This window comes from Cucumis sativus, chromosome 3 (assembly GCF_000004075.3).
Source record: "Cucumis sativus cultivar 9930 chromosome 3, Cucumber_9930_V3, whole genome shotgun sequence".
In the NCBI taxonomy this organism is placed as follows: Eukaryota; Viridiplantae; Streptophyta; class Magnoliopsida; order Cucurbitales; family Cucurbitaceae; genus Cucumis; species Cucumis sativus.
The window spans coordinates 6,640,061-6,661,916 of record NC_026657.2 but is presented as its reverse complement, the minus strand read 5'-3'; the positions used below and the strand labels follow the sequence as shown (position 1 = coordinate 6,661,916).

The 21,856-nt window shown below is 35.4% G+C and overlaps 3 protein-coding genes across 5 annotated transcripts; 1 reads left to right on the top strand and 2 right to left on the bottom strand.

The window, feature by feature from the left end:
- The first annotated feature begins 1,395 nt into the window (after positions 1-1,395).
- LOC101202887 (ethylene-responsive transcription factor ERF039) lies at positions 1,396-2,399 on the top strand. The gene has a single exon (XM_004134242.3). It carries the CDS (start codon positions 1,574-1,576, stop codon positions 2,264-2,266), a length of 693 nt encoding a protein of 230 aa, XP_004134290.1. The 5' UTR covers positions 1,396-1,573; the 3' UTR covers positions 2,267-2,399.
- Positions 2,400-4,356: 1,957 nt separating this feature from the next.
- Positions 4,357-16,032, bottom strand: LOC101221425 (E3 ubiquitin-protein ligase BRE1-like 1). 2 transcript variants are annotated; one of them, XM_011652344.2, is made up of 19 exons: positions 15,366-16,029; positions 13,625-13,786; positions 13,448-13,532; positions 12,365-12,592; positions 12,096-12,257; positions 10,811-11,004; positions 10,594-10,677; positions 10,326-10,445; positions 10,046-10,232; positions 9,787-9,947; positions 9,642-9,713; positions 9,252-9,328; positions 7,687-7,881; positions 7,243-7,315; positions 7,078-7,164; positions 6,148-6,285; positions 5,830-6,032; positions 5,589-5,754; positions 4,357-5,226 (listed from the first exon to the last, which is right to left on the bottom strand). In XM_011652344.2, the coding sequence occupies exons 1-19, from the start codon at positions 15,474-15,476 to the stop codon at positions 5,095-5,097; spliced, it is 2,637 nt and encodes an 878-aa protein (XP_011650646.1). In that variant the 5' UTR covers positions 15,477-16,029; the 3' UTR covers positions 4,357-5,094. The 2 variants fall into 2 exon arrangements, with proteins under 2 accessions (XP_011650646.1, XP_011650648.1); XM_011652346.2 differs by lacking the exons at positions 4,357-5,226; positions 5,589-5,754 and having other exon boundaries at positions 5,957-6,049; positions 15,366-16,032.
- A 454-nt stretch (positions 16,033-16,486) lies between these two features.
- On the bottom strand, positions 16,487-21,276 carry LOC101223156. 2 transcript variants are annotated; one of them, XM_011652340.2, is made up of 8 exons: positions 20,926-21,276; positions 19,549-19,669; positions 18,800-19,079; positions 18,535-18,663; positions 18,402-18,451; positions 17,869-17,966; positions 17,500-17,787; positions 16,487-17,233 (listed from the first exon to the last, which is right to left on the bottom strand). In XM_011652340.2, the coding sequence occupies exons 1-8, from the start codon at positions 20,977-20,979 to the stop codon at positions 16,751-16,753; spliced, it is 1,503 nt and encodes a 500-aa protein (XP_011650642.1). In that variant the 5' UTR covers positions 20,980-21,276; the 3' UTR covers positions 16,487-16,750. The 2 variants fall into 2 exon arrangements, with proteins under 2 accessions (XP_011650642.1, XP_011650645.1); XM_011652343.2 differs by lacking the exon at positions 19,549-19,669 and having other exon boundaries at positions 18,800-19,101; positions 20,926-21,254.
- Positions 21,277-21,856: the final 580 nt, after the last annotated feature.

Genomic DNA, 21,856 nt, shown 5'->3' with positions numbered 1-21,856 from the left:
TATATATATATATATATATATATATATATTTTTTTTTTTTCTATTTTTGCAAAGTTTTTGGATTATTATCTCATTGTAAAAAGTTTTCTATTCCTTTTCTTTGGGTGTGGATGAAAAATTGGAATTAATTAATGGTTTGTTTGAAGTATAGGGTAAAGTGTCAAAGAATGAATAGAAGAAGTAAAATTAAGGAAAAGGCCAAAGGGTAAGCATATGAAATTGTGTAGGAAATGCTCCACATGAAACTACTACTAATAATAAATATATTGAGTTGTTGAGGCCACGAAGGTTGACCTATCATAAAAAAAACAATGCTTCTAAACGTCACTTTACAAATATTTTTTATACCATCTTTCATCCTAATTCCTTTGACGTTATACACAAAATAATTAGTGAAAGCATCCTATTATAATATATATAATATAACATGTGACAAAACTATACTTAATTGTTTTAAGAAAATTGTAATTTTTTGTTTGTGTGAGTGTGCACGAAAGAAAAGCATAGAGATAGATGCATTTTAGAATTCACTTAAGTATTGTTATATATATATAGTCTCGAAGAATCGCCCTCACTTAAAATTATGGCTAATTTTGTTTAAATGTGAAACTCCCACCAAAGAATTACTAAAGAGATTCATTTTATAAACTATTTAATTTTCATCCGTATATCTCTCCTATACTAACTATCACACTTTAATTTGTAAGTTGCCAAAGTGAATTTAGCTATATGACAATTGACATGATAATTCTTTTTAAGGTTGAAGGTTTAATTTTCGTTACTCTAACTTGTATTGAGTCGTCGTGTCAAAAAATAATAATAAAATGACATATTTGAGTGTTTATACATGTAACGTTCTAATTCGAAATGGATACATAAATAATCCAAGATGTCACGTTCAAATGAGAAAGATCGTATAAAAATATATAGTACAAACTAAGAAAGTTGATCTTCATTTCTTAGGAAGCTTATGAGTATAGACAAAACATATGCAAAAAGAATCTATGTTAGATTCATGAGTGTAGACTTTTCCCTCATAAAGCTAACTCAAGAATAAGAATGACATTGTTAGATTAGAAATGATACATAGTCAAGACTACACAAACGTAACTTGATATTTAAGTAATTGGTTTCTTTGTTTGAGATCGAAAGTTCAACTCATCTCCACCCGTAAAGAAACGGCCATAAAAGTTCAAAAAAAGAAGGGAAAAAACTAAAGATTTGAATATATGTGTGTGTAAAATGAGAACATGGATATGAAAAAGAGTCACATGGAAATCAAAATAGGGATTGAGCTGTATTTTCTGCTTTAATTTCGAAAAAACAAGAGGACCCAAGTCCTTCTTTTGTACTCTTGTTCTTTCTTTACCTTCACACAACCAAATCAGCCCATTCCAATTTCAAAGCAAAGAAAAAAATTATAAACAAAAAGAAAAAACAAAAGAAAAAAAGTGTGGCTGCTCTCTATCAAAGTAAACATGAAAATATGTGTTAATAAAATGAAAAGCTTCTCATTTGTAGTGCCAAATTATACTTAAAAACCACATTATAGCTTTGCCACTCTCTCCATCAAATGGAACCAATTTTCAATTATATTGAAGCATCTGATGCTAAAGCAAACTCCTTTTCTCACTCTCCCTCTATCACAACCCATCATGAATACCAACAAGTTTCTCACAACACAAAACAGACCACGACTATTCAACAAAACAGACACCACCCTATGTTCAGAGGAGTTCGTAAACGAAATTGGGGAAAATGGGTCTCTGAGATTCGCGAGCCAAGGAAGAAGACAAGAATTTGGCTTGGAACATACCCAACACCCGAAATGGCAGCTCGAGCCCATGACGCCGCAGCCCTCGCCATTAAAGGTCGCTCTGCTTTTCTAAACTTCCCCGAACTGGCCCAATTCCTTCCTCGCCCGCTTTCCAGGTCCCATAAGGACATTCAGGCTGCCGCGGCACAGGCAGCGGCTGCCACATTTTCTGCCGGAATCAACGCTGAAAGTGGAGGAGAGGAAGCGGTGGAGGAGAGCAGGGAGGCTCTGTTTCCTGGAAGCGATGGGGGGGAGAGAACAGAGGATTCCACAAACTCAACGTCGACGGTGGCCGGTGATGAGACATTGTTCGATTTGCCTGATTTGGTCATGGGTAGTTCTGATTTAAAAGATGGGTTTGTTTATCATTCTTCGTTGTGGCAGTTTTGTGCGGCGGCCGATCATAATGGTTATCGGCTGGAAGAGCCTTCGTTCTGGGAACTCATTTAAGTTCAATATTTGTGTTCATTTTTCTTCACTCCATCAAAATTCTGTTTCAGAGGTGATGTATTTTTATTGTTCTGCTGTAATAAACATAAAATCAATAACAAAGTAAAAACGTTTTTGGAATTACTTTAGTCAACAATATCCATTCAAACTTCTATATTTAAATTTAGTATTCGTCTGAGATTTAATCTCATTAACATTTGTTTTTAAGAAATATTTTAAGTACATTCTCTATCATATTATCTATTGTTGGATAAAAATGTTATTATTATTTTATGATATTTATTATATTTATAAAGACTCAAACTTTGACAAATTTCTAAAATAACCAACATTTTTCAATCACCATTTGGCAAATGTAATAGACCTCAAAATATAATCACTGTACAATGATTTGGATTGTTCTAAAATGATAATGTTTTTGAGTTCGTATAATTTATATCTAAATTTAGGAAATAAATGGAGTATATAACTTAGGCTTGATTTAATAAATTTAGAATCTATAGTGTTCAAATGAAAAGATTAGCAAGACTTTCCTTTCTAGAAATCAGAGGTTTGTACTGAGAAAGAACCTAAAGAATGAAGCTGCCAACTAAAAATGTAAGTTGGAAGTTTTTAACTTACTTTCAACAGTACATGTGAATATTGACTAGTTGATTAACGATATGGTGTTTTCTCCAACAAGTTTTGCAAGAGGAACAAATAAAAACACAAGTTCATGACATCAAGGGCAGCTGGCTGCTATAAAAATGGGAGAGAGAGTAGTTGAATAACAATTTTCCAACAACTAGCAAACAGAGAGAAGCATCACTTTTTTAACAAGACAAGAACTTATCCTGTTCATACATGAGACATATTTCAATTCACAAGTGACCTCATTCATCTTTGTCTCACAATCATTATGTCTTCTTTATAATATTCCAATTTTCCATCATTTTTGGCCTAAATTTAAAGGATGATATGAGATCCCCTTGGCCCCAACTAAAATATTGCGATAGAGGAAATGATCCACTAAATTATTGGGCAGTTCTTCCCCTTTTTAAAGAAGAAAGATTTAATTAACGGTATTCCATTGCTGAACTGCACCACCAATGTTTTTTCTGATTTAATAATAATTGGAATATGACAAAAGTAAAGACAAGAAGAAAAGTAGATTTTGAATAATACAATTATTGAATACCTTGTAAATGGGGTTAATTCAAGAGCTAGTTGACATCAATATTGTCTTTATTGAATCTACATCACAACCAAAAACCATGATCGCCATTCATCACATTATTGCCCCTGTGTTTGAGTCGGCATCATATCGACACAACTGCAATCTTGGATAGTTTTTCAAAATGAAAAAGGAAAGTAATAAAATGGAGAAGAGAAAAAAAAGAAGAATTATCAATAATATGATGATTTCGCCAAAAGGAATTATGGGCACTGCCCCATCTGAAAAGGGAAAAAAAAAAAAAAAAAAAGATATCGTACCCCATGTAGTAAGTTTCCTTCAAATTTGTTGCTTTGTGTAAAAGAGGGGCAAAATGCTTTAGAGGAGAAATCATGTGACACTTGTATGCTTTTGATGTGCGCTGTCCCAATTTTGTTCCTTGTTGATTTTCCTCTTGAATGGGTCTGTCTTTGAAGGGGCAAAGCCTTTTTGTAAGTTGAATTACAGTAATGCTTATAAAAAAAAGTGAGAATCTTATAGTACTTGCTCTTATCAGTATATAGTCACAAGGACCTCACAAAAAGAATCATACAATGAAGAAAAGCTCTCACCAGATTGAACCACACGTCCATAACAAGACAACAAAGTCCTTCCTGACTCACCAAATTTCAACCTCCGTACAACAATATGACCTTCTAAACCAGTAACAATCATTACACTCAAAAGATTTCACATGCTATGTTTAAGGTACCACAACTTGATCATCAATCTAATTAAAATGTCTTATGGAAAAATAATTGAAAAAAAGTAGAAAATGAAAAGACAGATAAACATGAGAAATCTCCTGCCTTCATTTCTTGCCACTGGAGCAAGCTGCTAGAGAATCAAGGACCAAAACGAAAACGAAAACGAATAAATAAATAAATGCAATTAAAAGGTAGCCAAATAAACAAGCAATCTTATACTAAGAAAGCATCTTCAAACAAATTCTGCACCTCATGTGCATTGACAGAATCACTAAACATCAAACATGGAAGCTCAAATACAGAAGGGGAAAAAAGGAGAGGAAAGAATGTATAAGATATATCGAATGAAAATAACAGCTTCTAGGGCCTAACCAAGTCATGTACAAAAAATTTCTGCCGGCAGGAGCGATGAGGTTGTCCCCACCAGCTGTTTTGAGAGGGCAGGCAAACCCTGTTGCATTAAGAACACCACACATCAACTGTAGCTTCAAGTGTTGGGGTGGGAGCGCAACTATTTGGTTGAGCAAACTAAGCCTTGTTTATGTCCATCCATGGCTGTATAGCAGTGTGAAGCAATTCGGAATAATCTGCAAATATTGAATTGAAGGCTTCCAGTTGCTCCAAGCACATCATAAGGGAAGCTAAAACAAATATGCATCATAATAAATTTTCAATAAAATCACAAACTACAACCAAGCCAACAATCTAAATGATTAGCTTAAAATTGCTATGCAGCAGGAATTCCACATTCCTTGCTCTCGTCTCACGCACTGTTTGCACTTTGCCCTACATTCTACATAGTCATACATGTAAACCTGTTTATATCCCCATGTCAACTCGTGCCTCAACCAAATGGCCATGAAATGTGCACCAAAGGTAGCTGAGAAGTCATGTCGAGAGGTACGTATGAGCAGTTTCAAACTTTCAAGTCAGAAGAAAACTTGCTTCACATCATTGGGCCCAAAACTTGCACTACATCTTGGACATTTGCGATGCTGACTCTTCAAGATATCTTGTACACAGGGATTACAGAACAGATGGAAGCACTTTGTAATGACAACCTGAAGAGCCAAAAGAAAAGGAAATTTTAAACGAAATGAAGCATACAGATGAAAAAGAAAAGACAACGAAATTTGTAGAGCAAGAACAAGTACAAAAAATTCAAAGTTTAGGCATCAACACCCAATACAGTATCACGTTGGATCGAGCATAGCAATTTTAGTCCCCAAAAGATGCGATTTTACCATCTATAATAAGCTTATACCTTAAATGTATTCATCTCCCAGTTACTAGCCAACTAGGATTTCTTCGTTTGTAATATTTTCTTGAAAGCAATCAAGTGCAAGAACGATACCAAATTCTCCAATTTCTAAGCTAAATCTAAATATGCATAATAATCAATATGATAGGGGGGAAAAGTTACCTGCTTTCTACTGTTGACACAAATTTTGCAATTCACTATCTTTTCATATTCTCCAAGTTCCTCATGAAGCTTTTCAATTACTGATGAGCTTTCCATCTGTGCTTCAAGCCGTGAAGCTTTTCTGCCAATAACTTCTAGTTCTTCTTCTATTCTTTTCTTCTCAAACCTAAGAAAGAGCTAAACATCACTAGCAAGTTCTGCGAGAACAAAATAAATGGAAAGAAACAGAAAATATCCACACCTTTCTTTTTCTAATTCTATCTGCAGCTCTGCTTGAGTTGTCCGACTTCTTTCAACTTTAGATTGACATTCATCAAGTGACTCCCTTGTTTGCTGAGATGCTATTCTAATCTCCAACAATCTTTTTCGAGTATTTTCAAGAGTATCTGTGTCACGTAATTTGTCTTCTTCAATTTTCTGGATATGATCCGAGCACCCCCTCAACTGTAATATTAATCATACTACAATGATAAATAAGCAAATATAACACGATTATTCAGAAAGTAAGTTACCATTCTTCATCCCCACAGTTAATGTTTCAACAATATTTTCATATTACCTGGTCTTCAATTCTAGCAGCTTTCATCTCGTAAAGTACAAGAGATGCATTGGCTTGCTGAACCTCGTTTTCCAACGCCTGCTTCTCTATGAGCATAATCTCCTGCAATTGCCTTGCTCTCACACCTTCTAAAACAAGCTGCAAAAACAGACATGGAGAGCATATGAACGCCAAATAAAAATTTGAGATTGATATCTACAACGTCCCCAGTCTCTTTTCATTCAATCAATGAAAAGTTATGTTACTTCTTTTAAGAAAAATTGATATCATCAACAGTCAAAATGACAGAAAAGTAACTACAATATTAATAGCCTTTTGAGAGGACATATCCCTCCCTCAGAATCCATCACTACAGACTGACATCCCATAACTGTCTATTCTGTGAACTCCAACCAACCGATTGGATCTATGGTGGTGGAGATCATTGTGCATCTACTGTTCATGGTGAGGTTCGGATCTCGTGCCACCTGTACTTTATACAAATTCCTTTGCACCCTTTAGCTTGAGAAAAGTGTTACCTTTTTTTTCTTTGTTTTTTTGGATATTGTGAAATCGTGGAATGAGGTTTGGCCAATTACTAAGTTTAATGCTTATGATTAGGAATCAAATTCCCTACTATACCTGCTCATTTTGCACTCGAGCCATTTCTTTTGCATAGTCAGGATCTTTTGGAAGAAAAATGTTCCATCATGCAGAAAAAAGATATCTGTTGACTGTAGCTACACTAGCATTCTCACAGCCCACACACCAAGGAAATTAGGTCAAAAGATTGAATTCCTTTTATTAGTTCAGTCTAAACCCTTATATTTTGAAGATTATAAGGAAGTAAAGAATACAATGACAGTGAAGCTTGCCTCATTCAGAAGTGAAAAAAAAAAGGCAAAGAAAATATATCCTCATCAATCTTTTAGCCTCAAAAGATATAATCACCTTAATGTTATAGTCATCTCTCTCAGTTATTTGCTGCAGCAGATGCTGATTTTGAGTTTGCATATCGTCATATGCCTGCCCAATTGTCTGTCAAAGACCAACAGTTAGATTACCTCACAATGCTCAGAAGCTCATCAGACGGTCAAAGTTCAGAATACAAGTTACCTCAATTTCAGACAAGTATGCCACATTTTCGTCACCTTTAGATTTTAAAACATCTGATAATCGAGTTAAATCCCTGAAAAACAAAGAAGATGAGCTCATCGTTTGAAACCTATATGACTATAATGTTAGAAGGAAAAAAAACGTAAAACCTGGCAACTTATCCCAGGGGTAACAATCAAACAACGTGACTGAAAATCATCCACAGAATCAATAGAATAGTATTATGTAATCCCACATGACAACTTGCCCTTTTGAAATTTCATTCAATCAATGAAATTCTTATTGACAGTTTCTTTTTTCAAAAAAATAATAATAAAAAAACAATGAAAAATCACAGAACCAGCATATAGTGCACACAACTTGGGAAAAATGAATCCAAGAATATGGTTTACGTGGGCAGAAGAGGAAGAACAAGCTCCCTAAATAGTCAGATTAAAGTCCAACCTTTTAGATGCTTCTAATTTCTGTCTTAGGCGTGCAATCTCCGCTTCGGCAGCAGCTAGCCTTTGCTGAGATATAGCCTCGGCTTCATTTGCAGTCTTAACACGTGATTCCAGGTTGCGTTCGTCCAAAGAGGACTTCAGAGATTGCACACGAGCCCATGCCTTATATTCCAAATCCCTAGCTTCCAACACTTCCCTGCATAAGTAAATTCTTAAGCACACTTAACTAGAATAAATATTGGTACTTTTAGGACTCATTGTCAACACAAATGAGAGAAACAAAAAATTTTAGGAAGAAAAAGTTTACACTCCACCCCTCAAATATTGTTGTCCTCCATGCGTGCCCCCTTCAAAAAATCAAATAAATGGGCAAAAAGGAACTTTCTACCATGATAAAGGAATATGAACAGTTCCAAAAAGAAGTCATCCGTGTCAAAAGAAAGGAATGCAAACATAAAAATTTTAACTTAAAAGAAAAAAGAAAAAGAAAAATCATAGAGGTGTATCCCTCAATCCACTTATCGGCTAAAAAGACAATACTCCTTCAAATACCTTCCCAAGGGTATTTAGAAGTGCCTTTAACACCAAAAATCCAATCAAGCACTTGTGATGGAAATGTCAAAGACTGGTAGCCAAAACCGCTTTGTTACAAGCACGTAAATTCCCTATAAGTAAACTTTTGTAATTCATTTAATCTCCGCTTCTCCATAGTTTTACTCACAGAGATCCTAAAACTACTTTTTAAAGTTGTAGGTTACACTAGTTTTCTTTTTTAGATACAAACTAAGAAAAGGAGGGAAGGAAAAGGTATGAACAACAAAAAAAACCAAGAAGAAAAAGTTTCAAACAACTTCGACCAACAAACCTCCTTTAGCTACAGCAAAACTAAACTACTAAAGAAAACCAAAAAAGGACCACCACCAAATAAAGAGCAAACTGAAAACAAAAGCTATACAAATTTTACTTAATATAAAACTATTTTTTAAGAACAGCTCCAATGCTTGGAAGAGCAAGGGTATTCTCTTCCCGTTCTTTTCGTACTTTTTTGCACTAATTGAAATTGAAGTTTGTTTCTTATTTTAATTGTAAATTATTTTTTAATAAAATAAAATAAATAAATCTATGTCCTGTGCTTTATAGAAGCCATCCCCTGCACCCTTCTTGAAATCATTCTTCTGTTAGCCTCTGATGATGCAATATTGTTTTTTTTTGTCAATTGGAAATCAATCCTTTGTTCCTGTTTTTTGGAGTAAGTTGCTTCGAACTTTTAGGATTGATTGATTGGTACCACAAAACATAGATCTTTGGCGCTCTATTGCATAATTGAAATAAAAAGAAAATCTAATTTTAACAAAATTTTGTCTGCACTACTAGAAGAACTTTCATCAGTGAAGTTTTGGCTAACAAACTGGATTTGGCAGTAATTCTTCACTTTAGACTACAAGATAGGTGATCAATTGTCAAGCCATTTAGACAATCAAGGAACCATTTCTTATGACAATAATTCATTTTTGTAGATGTAACAAAATATCATAAACCAAATAGAGTGAATTTAGGCCACCCTACCTCGATTCAGTTGATTCACGACTATACATATCAATTATGAGTTTCAACTCCCGATTAACTTCTGTTAAATCTTGAACCTGCATTAACATTTAGAAATAGATGTTACAAATACCAAATCTTATTCTAAATTACAAGCAGTGTGGTGTGTGCATTGGGTGGGGGGAGAGGAGGGATCACTGAACATTCTTCCAAGGTTCTAAGTTTAGTTCACAGGCAGTGAGGAGGTTGTTTTGGGACGGAAGTCATTTTCATTGGCAAATTAAATATCTGCTACTGTCAAATATTGGGTTGGAGAGGGACGGATTAAAAAAAACCCCTCAAGCCCACTATCAAAAAAAACATCGCTCTATCACTTGTTAATAAGATTTCTATCAGAAAAGTTAGTTATACCGTGGCTTGCAACTTCTGTATCTCTGCCTGTTGATCCTTGGATCGAGATGACAAATTTTCACACTCTTTCTCCTGCATCAGTCCAAAAGAAAAGATGTCAGCATTCAGCCCCTTTTCCAGTCAAGCATAATCAAACTCTGCCTACCATTCTATCGATAATACTAGAAAGAGATTGCAGGTCAGCCCGCACAGAATGAACATCTGAAGCAGCTTCTTTGTATTTGTGTAACTGACTTTGCATAGAGCCCATTGCTTCCGGAAACGAAGAAACCAATGCTCTAAATTCCGAGACAATTTTTTTCCTTCCTGAAGAAAAAGCAATCCATCAGAATGGAAAAGGCACTAAAAGCCAATGTGGAGAGCAATCCATACTAATCTGAGAAAAGCATTGAACCCCATCCAACCTGGTTCTTTCAATACTTCAACCAGCTTGTTCTCAATTGACTGTTTTCCATCCTTCTGTTTCTGAATCAGTATTTCCAGATCATTAATCCTAGTATCGGAGACAGTAGATGATCTTCTCAAGACATCAAGTATGTTATTTTTAATATTCAGCTCCTTCTCCTTCCACATAATGTTATCCTTCTCAACCTGATGTTGGCAGCACATGTTAGCATCAAAGAAACGAAGCACATAATAAAGGACAGATTCAGGCATTAATGCAACTACCGACCAGTTTACAACCTGTAGTTTCTCAAATAAAGCCTGCTGCTCGTTTACTTCCAATTTTAATTTTTCTATTCGATCTCTCAATAAAAGATATGGTTTTGAAGATGAAATGGTCTTCACACTCTTCATAGTATTCTGTCAAAGAGGCAAATAGGTAAATCAGATCCTACATGTGGGGTGTATACCCTTGCGATAAGAGTTTCAAGACTATATCGATAAACATTTATAACTACAATTAGGAAAAAGGTGACTGAAAAAAGACTGCATTTAAATAAGTTCCAACCTGGATATCAGATAACCGTCGAAGCATTTTTAGCCGTCCTTCATGTAGACTGTTTAATTCTGCCAGTCTATCAACTGCTTGGTCCTGTAGAGCAGCATTAAATCACATTAGTAACTAATGCCTTATTATTTCTCAAACAAAGAACAGGAGGGGAAAACCTAAAGTTTAAATATGAAATGAAAACATGGAAGAGCGGGGGGAGGGGAAGGGAAATTACCTTCAACTCTTTGAGAGAAGACTCCATATCTCGCAGATCTTTTTGTTTATCTCTAACCTTACCACTGGCGGAATGTTTACCTGTGAGATTCAAAACAGGAAATCCAGCCTTTTTTGCCGCATCATGTTCAGCTCTAAGCTTTGTTAGCTTGGAATTGCTCTCTTCCAGTTCAGCCACAGCACTCCCCAATTCCACTTCATAACAGAGAGAGAAAAATGAAAACACAGAACATTCAGTCTAGAAGCTTAAAAAGACTGAGTTCCACGAATTTTGCACTTAAAGTTAATTGTTTCCTTCATATCACTGTTTGACTAGTATTAACTGTATACAACTAGCATTTGACATATGTCTGTTGAGCTAACAAGTGAGATACATATGTTCAACAGACAAAAAGTGACAAACACGGAAATATAACCCCAATTGAAGTATTTGTACTTCCAAGATGACTATCGTACCTCTAACGCTCCTACAAGCACCCCTTACTTAGACGGTCCTCCTTTCTCTAGTGGGGTTCTTGTGGAATTGATTTTTTGCATGCCATTGTATTCTTACATAAAACACTCCTACAGGCTACAAGTACCTATATATTCACGAGTCACCCTTCCCTTGTTTGTGGGGGAATATTCTCACAAAAAGAAAAATAAGTTTTCAAGATAGATCTCATAAAACTAAACCACCATGAGGTAAATCCTATTTTAGCAATTGATTAGTAGACTCATGCTTGAAAGTCAATTGAGGTTATAAAGGTCTACAAGATAAATATGTTTTAGACTATTGAAGGAAAGAAATAAAATAATCTTTCAAGAAATTTTGACAAGAAATGGTAGTTGATTCTTTTCACAGCCGTCTCTTAACTTCCCTTCCCTATCTTACTTCATTTTATATTAAGACCAAATAGGGAGGTTCATTTCTGTAATAGCAACTGAAAAGCTGTTATCTAATCTCAGTTTGCTTGGTTTGCTTGGTTTCAGAGCATGTTATTCTAACCTCTGGTATTTATATTCCATGATTTTCAGTAAAGTTGTCTTATGAATGGATAAATACTGAAATAACTTCGGATTCACTTCTCATTACATGTTCAATAATTATACCAAAATAGTTTGATAATGCATAAGCACCAAAAGTGATCCAACTAAATGGCTTAAAATGCTAGGGGCACCTGTACCAAAAAAATCCATGTGATGTCTTTTTAACACAAAAGATGTAGATTTAATTACACGTGTCTACTCTGTGGTTTTCATTTACAACAGCAAATGATAAAACATAGAAAATGTCCAGAAGTTACCTTTTAGAACTTTTAGCTCAGCTTTAGTTTTTGCATCCAAGTCCCGGTGCTTTTCCAATTCTTGAGCCAATACCTTCTGCTTAAACAAAAAATCCTTTACCCTCAACCTCATATTCCGTACTTCTTTAACCAGGTCGCCAGATGTCCTCTTCCTGAATGAATCTAACAAAACAACCAATATGTATAGAGAACTAAGCAAGAAACCAAATGTAACAAAGAATGACAGCAGATCAGATATAACATAAGCATCCACGATGTTTTGTACATACCATCTTTTGGGAGCTCATTCAACAATGTGGCATGTAAACCATCCTTCAGATACCAGAGATTTTCAATAGATGTTTCTATACTTCGCTCAATGGTTTTGGTCTTCTCACATGGTGATTCTGTTTCTTCTTCCATGTGCTTAGAGGAACTATATGTTGAGGAACTTTGAGTAGCACCTGTTTCTGCAAGCCGGCTAAGAACAGCATCTTCAAAGCTAGACGAAGATCCATCTACAATGCAATTAAAAAAGGTTCAATGTTCATAAATTATAACTAGCAAAAGAATGGGACCAACATATGAAAACAAGCAGAGATCCTTTCAGTTAGAGAGAAGAAACCAACAGATCATGCAGACTTTCTTTACTACTCGAACATATTATAACAATTTTAAGAGCTACAAGTTGAACAACAGAAGTATAATTACAAGAGAGCCTCTTGGATTTTGTGTGTGTGTGTGTAACGATACAATATATCAATGATGATTTAAAGTATCAGGAAAAAGTAGGACACTCTACACACGACGATGTACAACTACCAAAGAGGGTTATAAAAAGTCTCCAATTGGCCTAAGAAAGAGCCTATTATTTCTTGTTTCATTCTATCGCAACATTTTTTTTACATTTACAGCTCGTCTTCATGCTTCAAGACTGGCAGGCTGTTATTTGTTAGTTTTGTTGACAGGGGGGGCCTTCTCATCTGCATGTAGACTGTATTTCTTTTGTCTTTTAATATACCCTCATGTTTCCTTAAAGAAATGTTGTCCAGTTCACTAGTTGTCTTAAGAGGCATTTGGTCAAGAATCTAGGCGAACTCGCTCAGAATATGTACATCTCATGACAACCAAAATAATTTTATCAACGATCCATAACACTGCTAATTTCGCGTTCTAAAGATACCACAAACGGAAAAATACACCCAAAAGGAACAGGAACACATCATATAGTGAAGCTCCAATTGTTTAATATTACGTTTCAAGACTTCAATATAATAACCAAACAAAAAAATTAACAATAAATGGAAGCACTTTATCCCACTAGAGGGAAAAAGATAACACAACCAGTCCAAATAAAGGATAAAAATTCTCACCTACACCGGCTATTGTATGCTCACCATCCCGCTTGCTCCTCCATCTCCTCATACGGACAGAAGATGTTTCCAATCCATTAACAAGCTGTTGCAAAATGGATAAACTACATTTTCAAGCAATGTAAGAAAGATTACATAGTATGTCTAGAAGATGACCAGTGAAAGCTATACAAATACCTCTTCCCAACAGTTTTTAACCACGGCCACTGTCGTATCATATGGCTCTTGTTTCTCTTTTAACTGAGCATATTTATTCTGAAGAGATTTGTATTCTACCTTCTGAACCTCTAACTTCTGTATGAGCTTCTGATTTTGGTATTGAAGAACAGCAACATCCAGCTGCAAAGGAAATAGAGGAAATATTAGGACCTAGTTCTCAATTTCTTAAATAGCAATAGCACCCAGAACATGAAAAAAACGACCATAGCATTTGGCGTTATCAGTTCACTAATTAGATGATGCACATTATGTCGAAAGGGTCTTTCCTTAATTCATAAAACAATAGCATGTTGTGTTGCTATTGCTTTTTTGCTCCTCTCTACTGAAGACAAAATAAGCTGGTCGAACTAACAAAAACTAATGGTATCTTTGTTACACCTTTTCCCATCTACTAATGAAATTTGATGAAGACATAGTACTTTAACGAAAAATGAAATCATTGAGAGAACAAATGCCATGGATAATTAAAACATAACAAAGTTTTGCAGGAGAACGTTTTGTAGAGAAAATAAGACTTTGCATATGAGATGAGAATCCAAATAACACCACTAATAAGTAATAACCGTAAATACTTCAAATGAAAACCAAAGAATGCCACAAACCACCACCACCGATGAAACCCAGCTTAAAAGAGTTAATACAATATGAATAAAGAAAACATGAAATTACTGAAAAACAACTCTCACAGTTCAAAACTCCAAACACGTAACAAGATGAACTTGTAAAAAGGTTAGCACATTTTTTGTTAGAATGAATAAAAACTCAAGCCTCCATTAAATACTCAAAAGATATATCCAATGTTAAGAATCCTAAATCCGACAAAGTTGGAAAAATAAAACTTCGACAAAGTTCCACAAATAAACAGAACTCACAAACCTCTTCCTCCCTTTTTCCTAAATTGCACACGGATGCCCAATAAAGAATATGTTAATAATTGATTGTCCAAGAGCATTTATCTCATGCACATGTCAGGGGCATTCAGAAATGCATATTTCTACATATATGGGTATACAGACACTATGGCATACTGGTTTTCTTCTTTACATTTCTTTCGTTTTTTTTTTAGTACAACGGACTTCTGGTAGTCTTCAAACCAAATTCAATGACAGTGAAAATTTCATATTTTCAAAATTCAATCTGTCAGTTCCAAGAATTAACATCCTTCAAAATCATTTTATATGTTGCAGCACGTGATTCAGTTGGGAGAAAGAAACCAAAATTTTTAATTCTTCCATAATTCAATACAAATACTAGGTCTCTTTTCCAAATCTCAAGCCACATCAGAGAGAATATAATCAAACTCAATTTCGACTTTCTTGAACTTCGCACGCCACTCAAGATAAGCACAATTGATAAGTCATGAATCAGAAATTCGTGATCTTTTCTCTCAGAAGATGACTTTCATCCAACTTATAACAAAAACCCACAGAAATTTACATTGATTGCATTAGACTAGGCATATAAAGTCTTTACCCTGGGATTCGTAAAAAAAAAAGATGGCCTCAAATTTTAAAAAAAAAAAAGAACAATTTAATCCCTCTAGTCAATATGAGTTTACGAAGAATAATAGCACATGCAAAGTCGTTCAAAAAACGAAATAATCTAAACGCAAACGCTGGGCAGGATAAACCTACAAAACCAAGTATGGAAGCACAATAAGTTCGAAAAAGCTAGAAACTAAATAACTAAATGACCTTACCTTTTTGTCCTCAGAAACGGGCAAGAAGGGCGCTTTCTTAGCAGTAGCAGCCGTTGGGGATATGGTGCTAAAGTGACGCCGCTTTCTATCTGATTCGACGGTACTCCCCATTTCCCCTGACACAGGCCACAAGAGCCAGCAACCAGGTATACTCACATAACACCTCTCCAAAGATTGAATACGCACCTGAAAACCCTAGTTCAGAGGATCACCCTTCTGGAAGATTGATTGCCGTTCACTACTCCAATCCCAAACCCTCTACAAGACAGTATATTCCTCAAGAAAATCCTAGAGCTAAAAAGGCATTCACACGAATCTTAGCTAATATATTCAGACTTGAAGCAACAGAAACCAATAAAGAAATATGGTCGATTCAGGCGCTGAAACCCTAATTAAGGAGGAAAAGTGTAAAAAGAATGAAAAATCCAAAAAAGAAAACCTCAGCTGGGAGGAAGGGCTGGATTTGTGGGGCGTAACATGAGTATGATGCGGCCTGGTTCCCACTTTGTTATGGTTTTTCTCAAATGGAGGGAGAAAATGGGGAGTCGTGTGGGTCTACTGCTGAGGCAGTGCCAAAATTCCGATGGCGTCGAAATTCTTTGAAAAATATGGGGGCACTTCCGGAAAGTGGAAATTCTATCAGCAACTGCAAGTGCAAATCATCCCTTCCAATTTGTCATCGCCGTTATATTTATACTTCTCATTATTTTATACAAATCCGCGCTTTCGATTAATATATATATATATGTTTTCTTATTGGAAGAGTTAATTTAATTATGTTGCCCTTCACTCTCTCTTCTACAAATATGAGTACGTCGTTCGTTACGATTTGATTTGTTCAACCATTTATGCAAACTTGAAATAAATCAAGATTCCCTCATTCTTCTAATTACAATATTTTGCTGTTTCGTTTGAATCAAATTAGACTTTTTAATCGGAAATTGTTGTATAAAATATTTTTATATTCGTGATCAAAGTTGTATTTCTCGAGAGACTAAAAATAAAATAGTTAATGAACACTCATTAACCTCTAATTGTGGTTAAATTATCTTACTAATTGTTTATTTAGCATCTAAACTTTATAAATTGAACATGATAGTAGAAAGTTAATAATAGCAAAATAGGCCAAAAATAAATAAATTTAAAACGCAGTCGGCCTGCCCTTAATGAATGGCGTAAATGAACAACCTGCTTCACCCACTGTTTATCGCTTTTTAAACATCGCCTATATAATTTGCTATCTATGTACTGGTGCCGTTTTTGATACTATGAATTATATAATTTACCACGACCCATCAAAAGTAGTGATCTCACAAGCCAAAATTATATACACATCAAATTCCATTGCAATGAAAATTGAAAGTACAGATATGATGCCAATGCAATTATTCATCTTTATTCGTCAACTGGTGTCTTTTCTTTTGCCCAACTTCAACAAGCAATGTCAAAAGTGCCTCACACACCTGAGATGCATCTGCTTCAGACGTGTCATCATTGAGAGACGAATAAACCATCCAGGCATGGTCTAGCTTACGTTTCGGACGCACCACGGTGGACCCGGGGACTTCAGCATCACGGCATGTTACAAGTCCATCACTCTTCTCACGGTAACGGATCTGCAGTAGCTGGGCGCAGGCTGCCATTGCAGCTCCTAGGGGAATCACTACAGGGAGTTTTGCAGGTTGAGCAGTGGAGAGTGGGGCTGGTAGTTCCGCATGGGCAACACGAGACAAGGTGGCCAAAACAGCAGGTGAAATGCTGGCTTCGGTGTGGAATGATACCACGGGGAGTTCGGCTGGCAAGTGGTGCTGCATTAAAAATTTCTTCCTCCTCTCGTACGTCAAATCTTCTAGAGCTTGCATGTCTCCCTAGATAGAAAGCAAACAAATTCTCTAGATTTTTTTGGTTCAAACAAATGTGATAATATATATAGTCCATGACATACAAGCAAGATAGCTAGAATATGCAACTTGACAGGGAGGAAATTTTTCATAAAAAAACATCAATACTTGTAAAGAAATCCGTAACTTCAATTTGCCATAAATTTAGGAATTTTGACAATAGAGAAGCAGCCAGTCAACAATTGTATATTTTCTGTAAACAAAAAAAACTTAAATAATTGGCCTACACATACCTTGATCACTTTACAAATCAAAATCTCCATAAGCTTTCGTACGTTTACATAATCACCAAGCTGTCCTTCCCGCAAGATATCAGATGCTATTGGACTGCCGCCATATGGACTTTGAGTTAATGCCAAGCCCGCAACCTTTTCTCTCAAATCAGACCAATACAATGATAAGGCAGCTGCTGCATCTACTCCCCCTTTGCTGTGCCCAAGAATTAATACACGTTTTCCGGAACCCCAATATATTTCTTCCACATAGTCTTTGATCTCCCTTGCATTTTTCTCCACTGAAGCCTGATTATAGATTTTTCATTGTTTAACATGATAGGAAGAGAGATAACAGAGCTGTAAGAACTTTAAAGCAAATAAGAATACCTCGCTATGAATCTTTGCAATATGACAAGCCAGACCCATCTTAGAGAATTTTGTTTTTGTATCAACAAAATACAATGGTCCATGATTGCTGAAAAGTCCTACCATTTACATGAATTACAGCGGCCAAACCAGGTAAGTATGTTCTCAAACAAACCACAAAAGGATCTAAAGAAAATTAAATATCTAAAAAAGCGTTCCCTTATGCATATTAAAATCCAATTACAACAAGGAAACCTAGGATTTAAAACTACATCTGGCATGTCCAATCACAATTCCATTTTAACACTTCTATAACCAAACTTCGTTCCAGAACCTCAACTTTATTTAAGATCCAATCTTCTAGCTTTTAATTCAACATCATGAACAATTAAGTCTGCAATACTGTCCTTGGGCTATTACAAAGAATCAAAGTTCATAACAGCTTAAGACAAGGTTGCAGTTGCAACTTAGATTTTCCAAATGATTAGCAGATGCCCAATTCACATGCACTGTGAAATATCAACTAACAAAATTATGTAGACAGAAAATTGTACCTGGAACAAGCAAGTAAACCACTGAATTAGGTAATCTGTGAATACCATGCCTGACAGAAAGAGAAGTGCGGCCACGATGTAAATCAATCCAGTTAACTAGTAGAAAAGCAATAGTAGCTATCACTTATATTACCTGATGTCTTCCAAGATTTCCACAAACCTCTCAGTTCCATCTTCAACCGAGGGCATTCCAGATGCACTTTGAAGCCATCCTATATCATCAGCAGATCCACGTACTGTCCTCAGAGCGCGATCGATAAGGCTGAATGAGATTGAGCGTTACAAATGAAACAAACAAAACAAAGGAAATAAGATGCATGTACCAAACTAGATAAAAAGTAGCCTACACCTAAAAATCCCATCTGGTACATTTATTTCAGTTTAATATGAAACAATACCCTTGAAACATTGACATGCCGTTCCGACCAGTATTATTTGACAATTGAAGACTGCCACTAAGGCCGGATGACTCTTCAACGGCAGTCCTTGAAACTTCAGTATGCACAGGTGGAACTTTGATCGCAGCTTCAGCTGGTTCGGAAATTATTGATTGTGTAGAACTAGAGCTTTGATCTGCACTGATTATGAATGGCGTTTCTGCAGGTTCTCTGGAAGGAAACGTCACTAATTCCTCTTCATGTAAAGAAGAATTCCTGGGTTCTCTAAGGTCAGGGTCAACTGAGACCAAATCACCATAAAACTGTCACCAAATTAGTTAGAATGCATGGAATGTATAACAGTGGTTAATAAAAGAAAGAAAGACAAAAACATTAGCACTTCTAGAGCCAGGCTTGGTTAAATTGCAAGCATCGTAATAACCATTAATTAAAAAAAAAAGTAAATGAAAAGAAGAAACTATAAAAATAACCATACAAGTAATAACATGAAGAAAAGAATGAAACAGGAGATGGAGAATTATTTTAAATAAAAAATAAAATTTTAAAAAAGGCATGCATGTGAAAGCAGGTTGTAAACAGTTCTCAAGTCATCAAATCATGAATCAATTGAACAAAATTTGAAAAGGTTGTAAAAGTTTTGAATCAATAAAATGATTTGTCATAGAAGACACAAGTATGAGCAGGTAATATAACGGTTATGAAGAGATGAAGACAGTTAAATAAACACGAAAGAATCGAAAGATAGGTACCAGAAAAACAGCTAGTAAAGTATGAAGTTGTTTGTGCTACATAAGAAGCAGCCCCGTTGAGAACGGGTACAGATGTAAATAGCTGAGGAATAAGGCCCTCAATCAAACCATCATGCTCTTCCTGAGAAAGAGGAATCGTTCAGAGGCTATATATATAAAAGAACACATAGTTGATGGTTACTTGAAGATAGTAAGTTCCAATGGAGGATAATACATCAACCATTAAAAGTCGGCATCAAGTGACACAAAAAAGGACCATACCTACTGTCAGCCAAAGATGTCATCATGAGGATGAGCTTTTTATCATGTTTTGAACGAACAAAAATCATACCCACAAAATAAGCATTCCCTGTTCTACAATCGTATTTGTGGAGCATTATTTCACAAGGAGAAAAAAAAAATCGAGTAGAAGCAAGATATTTCAGGCGTGACAGAGGCATAAAAGAAGATGCCAACAATTATCCCATTGCTATTACACTTCTTGGGGATGAATCATATGTTGTGCAAACCAATGGTGACATTTCGTAAATGAGATAAGAAGTTAATTGTTCAATTATTAATTTCTCGTGGCATTCATTTTGAGAAGATATTATGATGCCAATGCTCGACAACTTGATTCCAAGTTACTAACTCATCGATCAATAGAAATTCCTCATTTCTTTACCCTGAATAGTTATCTTCATTTTTTGCTCTGCCACTACGTTATATCAATTTTTACGGGAAACCAACTTCCCTGAAGAACTGTGAAGTAGCATCAGCACCAATTTTCCTTTCTTTCCTTCAAGAGTCTCTTGTTTTATACCTTTCAAGAGGGGAAACTGATAAAATAAGAGTCTCTTGTTGTATGAGTTTTCAAAATAGTTAAAGCTTTGAAGAATATAGTATGACATGACATACAGGAAACTTTGAGTTGTAGTTTCCAATGAGGATTGCTGCTATCTAAGGAACTTTTGAAAGACTATTGATAATGGTATTTATATGGAATGTAAAACATTGTTTATGCATTGTCACAAACTTATGGAAATCAACCAACAAATAGATATACTTAAAATGCAGTTCCAATAAGTACCATTTCAAACAATTGTTGGGTTCTTCAATTCGAAGTTCCAAAACCCTTGAAAAGTTCTAAATCAGTTCAAAAAATAAGCACTGAAAGCATTCCTAAATCTACCGACACTAAACCGCCATATCAACTGATTATTTTCCAACCGGCGAACATGAAAACAATAAACTCCTGTAAACTAAACGATCTGGTGCAGATGACAGTACTTACCAATTCACAAAATCAAAAACATGTTGTGGGAATTAAAGGAATAAAGATGAGGCAAATGGCAGGAGGAAGAAGAAGTAGGAAGATTCAAATAATGCATAACGTACCAGAGCTGGATTATTGCCTGATTCACCTCGCTTCGTAATCCCGCTTTCCCTCATCCTTGAAAAGCGCGGCTTCGTCAATTAACCGTTGATTTCGGCCGAAGAAGTGGGAGAAATGAAGAAATCCAAAATTAATTGGGAAGAAGGAAATGGAAATCCGTTGGAGTATACAGGAATTGTGAGTCTGTGACGCAATGGAACCCGCAAACAGGCGAAGGAACAAGATTCAAGACTGCCGTGAGGTTAATGATTTACGTGGGAAGAAAGTCATGGATTGGAATTAGAAAGGCCAAAGGTTGTGGAGTTTGGAGAAATATCGGAAATCGTACCATCCTCTAAAGAAACTATATTAAAAGTAAAGTAAATTAAGTCGTTAATGTAACTCTCGACATCTGTCCATGTTTGTTGGCACATTCGTACCATTTCATCATTTCCTACCATAATCATTTCATCATTTTGTGTTGTTTACATGTGTTTCCATCCAGTTTTGTAATCAACCAACCAAATCAATGATGATCAAATTCAAAGTTCGATAATTATATGGAATTTACAAAACGCTCGTTTACGATTTCAATTGATTGAGTTGGTGGATCTTTCAATAGAAATCATTTGATTGTTTTTTTTTCTTGGCCATTGAGAGTGGGTCGATAGCAATAACTATAACGATAAATAGTTCATTTTATTGTTATATTAACGGGTGGTGAAGTTGTATCAGTGTACATGTTAATCTAATATGTTGGTATTATATTACGTTTTCGCCTAAAAAACAATCACGCTACAATGTTTGAATGTTTTAGAAACGACTCTTATATTATTTGTGATATCAAGTTTTGTGTGTCTCCTAAACAACTTGACGACAAATAAAATTTGAACAACACAACTTAATTTCTCTAATTTCGGTTGGATTATAAACTCATATGAGCTAGGTTATGTT